This window comes from Podarcis erhardii, assembly GCF_964252035.2.
Source record: "Podarcis erhardii genome assembly, chromosome: 2".
In the NCBI taxonomy this organism is placed as follows: Eukaryota; Metazoa; Chordata; class Lepidosauria; order Squamata; family Lacertidae; genus Podarcis; species Podarcis erhardii.
The window spans coordinates 45208073-45214645 of NC_138498.1; the positions used below are offsets into that span (position 1 = coordinate 45208073).

The window sequence follows — 6573 nt, forward strand, 5'->3', positions numbered from 1 at the left end:
AATTCTTGGGGACCTTACAACATAAATGCCATGGGGTCTCCCAGCATCACCTTCTGGAAGTGACCTTCCAAGTAGGAGTGGAACCACTGGGACATCATACTTCCAGTCCCCAACCCTGATAACCTATTCAGAAGGATACCACCATAGTCAATGGTATAAAAGGTCCAGGAGAAATTAGCATTCCTTCTGTGCTTCTCCCAGCATAGATCATCCATCAGGACAACCAAAGCTGTTTCTGAGCTGAAACCAGGTCTGAAGATGGACTGAAAAGTTCTAGTTAGGCAGAAGTTTCAGTGCTTAGCCCTTAGAGATGGCTGTTTTCTTCTTTCAGGAACTGAACCTTTTTCGTGGAAACTGCAGCATGCTCTACCACTATGACTGGATCAGTGTACCACTAGTCTACACTCAGGTGAGTTAAGGACCCAAAGCAGTCAGAAAGCCCAGCTACATCCATTTGGGCTCATATGATGAACCACCCGCTTCCAAACGTTGATAGTTATTTCACCCAAAGGCATGCATAGAGTCAAAAGCACTGAAGCCACTGAACAAGCACATCATATATCAGGGAATTTTCATCCCAGCTAAGCTTAACACAGCCCAACACGGCACGTCTAGCCCAGCGGTTAGCCCAGCCCCACCCCAGAAAATTCATCACACCATGGAGCAAGCCTTATATGTAGAGCAGCAATGCACAGATCCTAATGTTATATGAGGACAACTGAGGTCTACCTATTCTAAAGCACATTTTGAGGATCTCATGCTAGATTAATCCACAAATCTAGTTGTGTGCTTACAATCACTATTTCAAGGAATGTACTCAGGATCATTAAAACAAAAACAAAAACACAGTTATCTGGCTTTGACACACACTAAATGCCTTTCTATAGTCACATTAGGGTGATTAAAGAGGAATAACATGTTTCTTCTCCTTCAGTATGTTTATATGGGAAGTAGTGGTACTAATTCAAACTAGTAAACTGAGTATGGTGTGAAGGATCTTAACTCATTCCTATCTATTCAAGAATGAAAAGCTACTGAAAATTAGGACAAGATTGAACCTCTTATACAGTGGTGCCCCGCAAGACGAATGCCTCGCAAGACGAAAAACTCGCTAGACGAAAGGGTTTTCCGTTTTTCGAGGTGCTTCGCAAGACGAATTTCCCTATGGGCTTGCTTTGCAAGACGAAAACGTCTTGCGAGTTTGCTTCCTTTTTTGTAAAACCGTTAATACCCGGGGAATCTGCACTCCACAAGACGAAAAAAATCGCAAGATGAAGCAACTCGCGGAACAAATTAATTTCGTCTTGCGAGGCACCACTGTATTAATAATAATAATAATAATAATAATAAATTTTATTTATATCCCGCCCTCCCCAGCCGAAGCCGGGCTCAGGGCGGCTAACAACAATCAAACAATCAAACAATCAGATATTCACACATTCTAAAAATATTTCATTATAAAAATCAATTAAAATCAAATTAATGGCAACTAATTAAGCAAGATTCTGTCCAGGTTGCCAGAGGAGGGAGTCAGGCTGCGCCCTGACCAAAGGCCTGGTGGAACAACTCTGTCTTGCAGGCCCTGCGGAAGGATGTCAGGTCCCGCAGGGCCCTAGTCTCTTGTGACAGAGCGTTCCACCAGATTGGAGCCGCAGCCGAGAAGGCCCTGGCTCTAGTTGAGGCCAGCCTAACCTCTCTGAGGCCTGGGACCTTGAGGATGTTATTATTTGCAGACCGTAGGTTTCTCTGTGGGGCATACCAGGAGAGGCGGTCCCGTAGGTACGAGGGTCCTAGGCCGTATATGGCTTTAAAGGTTAAAACCAGCACCTTAAACCTGATCCTGTACTCCACCGGGAGCCAGTGCAGCTGGTATAGTACCGGATGAATGTGATCTCGCAGCGAAGACCCCATAAGGAGTCTCGGCGCGGCATTCTGCACCCGCTGGAGTTTCTGGGTCAGTCTCAAGGGCAGCCCCACGTAGAGCGAGTTACAATAATCCATTCTGGAAGTGACTGTCGCATGGATCACAGTGGCTAGGTCAAGGCGAGAGAGATAAGGGGCCAACTGCTTAGCTTGGCGGAGATGAAAAAATGCCGCCTTTGTTATAGCTGTAATCTGCGCCTCCATAGAGAGGGAGGTATCGAAGATTTCACCCAAACTCTTAACGGATGGTGCTGGCACTAATTGCACCCCCGCAAGAGATGGGAGTTGCCCCCTCAATCCCATATCGTCCCGCCCCAGCCAGAGGACCTCTGTCTTCGAAGGATTTAACTTCAACCGGCTCCCACGTAACCATCCAGCCACAGCTTCCAGACATCTGGTCAGTGTGTCTGGGGCCGAGTCAGGATGGCCATCCATCAACAGATAGAGTTGGGTGTCATCAGCATACTGATGGCAACCCAGCTCAAAACTCCGGACAAGCTGGGCGAGGGGGCGCATAAAGATGTTAAAAAGCATCGGGGAGAGAATCGCACCCTGAGGCACTCCACACACCAAGGAGTGGCGTGATGACAATTCCCCCCCGAGCGCCACCCTCTGTCCCCGACCAGAGAGAAACGAGCGCAGCCACTGAAGGACTGTGCCCTGGATCCCCACGTCGGCAAGGCGGTGGTCCAGGAGTTCGTGATCGACCATGTCGAAGGCTGCTGACAGATCTAGAAGAATCAGCAGCCCCGACCCGCCTCGATCCAGCTGCCTGCGGAGATCATCTGTTAGGGATCATCTGCTGCTTAGCATCTCTGATTCCATGTACAGAGGATAAATTATTAGGGATTAAATCACAGATGAATTGGTTGGTCCTCAGTAAACAGCCCATAAGATTGAACTAGGTCTAAAAACAGGGCTCCTAAATTCTGCAACTCACCCCCCTCCAGCCTCTCTACCTGCTTTTTCTTGCTCTGCTCTGACAGGTGGTTACCATTGCTGTGTACAGCTTCTTCGTTTCTTGTCTGATTGGGCGGCAGTTCCTTGACCCAGGCCAGGGCTACAAAGGACATGACCTGGATCTGTGGGTCCCTGTTTTTACCCTGCTGCAATTCTTCTTCTATGTTGGGTGGCTAAAGGTATGGCAGACAGGAGGTAGTTTAAGATGTGTAAGGACAGTCATTATGGGACACCTTCCTACAGATTAGAAAATGAATCAGGGGCAGAGGGATGGTCCATGAATCAGCTGCTGGGTGATTTAACAAGTGTCTGGAAGGAAGGAAAAGGGAATGTTTAATACTGCACACCTTTGCCATGTCTGTTACCATATTGACGGCAACAAATAAGGAGGCTGGGCACATGTATGCCCCTCTTTTTACTGTGCCTCTAAATACCTTACAGGTGGCTGAGCAGCTCATCAACCCTTTTGGGGAGGACGATGATGACTTTGAAACCAACCTGCTGATTGACAGGAATTTCCAGGTAACTCTGCCCTCCCCTTTTCTGCTGAATAAAGCAACACTTGTAAAACAGATCAAGGATGCTTCCAGACTTGGGCGACTTAGCAGCACCCAATTATTGCTTTTGTAGTTAACAGTGGGAATTGAATAGCAAATCAACATTTAGACACCTAGTACGTGGGCATTCTGCCTTCCTCGTGGATTCAGATGTTGGAACAATATTTTTTATTATTGGTTAAACATTCCCTTGCCCTCATTAAACTCCCAGTCATGTGAAGGATTACCTTCCTGTTGGAAATCTAAAACTAGGCCCTAAATGTCAGATTTCCATATTGGTGCTGGAGCAGACTCAAGAGAGTCTCATGGACTGCAAGAAGATCAAACCTATCCATTCTTAAGGAAATCAGCCCTGAGTGCTCACTGGAAGGACAGATCCTGAAGCTGAGGCTCCAATATTTTGGCCACCTCATAAGAAGAGAAGACTCACTGGAAAAGACCCTGATGCTGGGAAAGATTGAGGGCACAAGGAGAAGGGGACGACAGAGGACGAGATGGCTGGACAGTGTTCTCGAAGCTACCATCATGAGTTTGACAAAACTGCGGGAGGCAGTGGAAGACAGGAGTGCCTGGCGTGCTCTGGTCCATGGGGTCACGAAGAGTCGGACACAACTAAACGACTAAACAACAAGCATGCATACACCTAGGCTAGTATTCACTTACTTTGGTGGTGACTCCTGAAGTCCTCCCTTCCTTTGCAGGTCTCCATGATGGCAGTGGACGAGATGTATGGGGACCTGCCTCTTCTGGAGAAGGATCGGTACTGGGATGCCTCCAACCCCCGCGCCCCGTATACCGCAGCCACCGTTTTCCTCTTGCAACAGCCATCGTTCCAGGGTTCCACTTTTGACATGACGTAAGCCAAACTTCTCATTCTGTGGCAAGGAAAGGGAATGACAGTGGTCCTGGTTGGGTAGAGGGTTGGGGAGAGAAGGAGGGATTCCGTCGGTGGGAGCAGTTTTCAGTCTGTGAAACTGGAGCTTGCTTTCTTCTTTTGGCCATTCCTCCCTGCTCATTTGGGGTAGGGCGAGGGCTCTTCTTCCAGCGCACATGGAGCCCCTGCTGGTTGCACAAATTCAGATCCCCATTTATACTACGCCATAGATATCCCCTCTCATTCCAGAGCGCTAGTGTGGTCTCTGAGGGCAATAAGGAAGATCCCTGCACCAAAAAGCAAGCTCTTTTGCAACTTGTGGTGTGAAGCTACTCCCTTTAACTACTCCCCTCCTCGATTTCCAGCCTAGCCAAGGAAGACATGCAGTTCCAGCCCCTAGAGGACATCGCCGAGGGCTATGAACACAGCCGCCATGTCCCTGCACACCTCTTGAACCGCCTGCTATCCACAGCCCCCGCGCCTGGCGGCTTTGGACGTCGGCTGTCTCTGCTGAGGCGCAAGAACAGCTGTGTTTCCGAAGCATCCACTACCTACAGCTGCCTCTGTCAGGATACACAGACCACAGACTGTACCTGTGGGCCTCCTGGGCAGTCTGTGCCCATCAACAGCATTCACTTCAGCTCTGAGGGGGAGGGAGACCTTGGGCCTGATGCCACTGGCCTGGGGACGGAGACACACAAGGACCTCTCTGAGGATCCCGCCGGCGAGCCCAGTGGCCCAGCTCAGATCTCGCTAGGCCATGATAGTGCTGGGGCCAACCCCCAGGATCCAGTGCCCCTTGTGGACATGTCTGTCCCTGCAGCAACAGATACCGACTCGTCTCAGCCTCTCCTAGACCACGGCTCTTCAGATGCCCCCTTCTTTCACAGCTCAAAGGAGGCCTCCAGCAAGGGTCTTCCGCCAGCCAATTACCCCCACTGGCTGCAGAGCCCTATTGAGGAGGAGAATGTGGCATAAGCTATTACTTCAGCCTCCACAGGGTTGAGTGGAGCCATTACGAAGGGTGGCCCATGGCACGGTTCAATCTTAGGCCTCAGGACAGGAAATCAGTGAAGACTGATAGTCCTTGCAGCTGCTAAAGGGAAATTGGAATTGGTGGCCCCTGCTAGACACCTGGTTTTTAATGACACATTGTAATGTGGGGCCACTTCATAAGGAGTCAGGAGGATTCTGTTAATCAGGCCTCTATTTCTGTCCCCCCCCCCGCCCACCTCCCCTCCCCCCCCCCCGTGTTCTTGACTTGGATCTGCAGCCCCTAACTGAACGTGCAGGGGCAATCATGGACACTGAGCTACTCCTGAAGGTCCTATTCTGTCCTATATTTACCCAAAGCTGCAGCTGGTTATTGCATCTCATTCCTTTCTGTAATCATCAGATGGTGAACATGAAAGGAGGTTATCACTTCTGCACTTACTACCCAAATGCCTCAGTGTGGATCTACTATGTTTTAAAATTCATGCTTTTATAGTATTGTATTAAATGGTATTTTGTTTAGAGTAATGTTTTGTGGCCTGCCCTTTAAACCTCCAATGTATATGTCCAGTCATACCAAATACTATTAAGAGTTCTATAGGTCTAGAAGTGAATTCTAAGAGGCACAAATTAACTTGCGTGGATCAGACCAATGTTCTATCTGGCTGATTATATGTATGTTTTGGTGTTACATGTGAACCCAGCATCCTTCCTCAGCCATGCTTTGTTCAGCCACTCCACCCAAAATACTCACCCAGCCAACAAATTGTACAAGGCAAGAGCAGATAGGAACTGTATTCCAATAGCTTCTGGAGACTAGATTGGGGAACCCCAGGCAACTATGACCATGCTGGTTAGGGCTCTAGTCACGGCCGTCACATCCTCCCTGAAGCCCATAAAAGGCAAGGGAACCTGACTGAGCAGCTACCTCTTTGCCACGGCTTGCACACTTGGAGCAGCAGGGAGAAAAAGGGATAATGGGGAAAGGAAATTAAAACCTCCCTGAAATTTCCCCACCCACTGCGCAACTCAGCTGCTCAGAAGAGAGTTGCAGTGACAAACAGTGGTTCTCTGTGCACTAAAAAGGTACCTGCTCCCTTCAAATGAAGAGGGATGGAAACAGGTCTGTGGCCAGAGGGGGGGAGCTGGGTATACTTGCTCCAGGCCTCGGAGGGCTAGTCGGCGGGGGGGGGGGTCATGTCAGGGGCCTGCCAGACTTGCGCTGTCATGCCAAGAATGCCCTAGGTCTCCCAGTCAACTGGGGAG

The 6573-nt window shown here is 49.3% G+C and overlaps 1 protein-coding gene across 5 annotated transcripts in view; it reads left to right on the top strand.

The window, feature by feature from the left end:
• The window catches only part of BEST2 (bestrophin 2), a 28630-nt gene extending 22795 nt beyond the window's left edge, over positions 1-5835 (top strand). For all 5 annotated transcript variants that reach the window (XM_081846330.1, XM_081846331.1, XM_081846329.1 and 2 more), the window contains exons 6-10: positions 332-409; positions 2910-3062; positions 3325-3405; positions 4142-4296; positions 4680-5835. In XM_081846330.1, the coding sequence (XP_081702456.1) occupies positions 332-409; positions 2910-3062; positions 3325-3405; positions 4142-4296; positions 4680-5292 (1080 nt within the window). In that variant the 3' untranslated portion in view covers positions 5293-5835. The remainder of the gene's footprint in view (positions 1-331; positions 410-2909; positions 3063-3324; positions 3406-4141; positions 4297-4679) is intronic.
• The last annotated feature ends 738 nt before the right edge of the window (positions 5836-6573 follow it).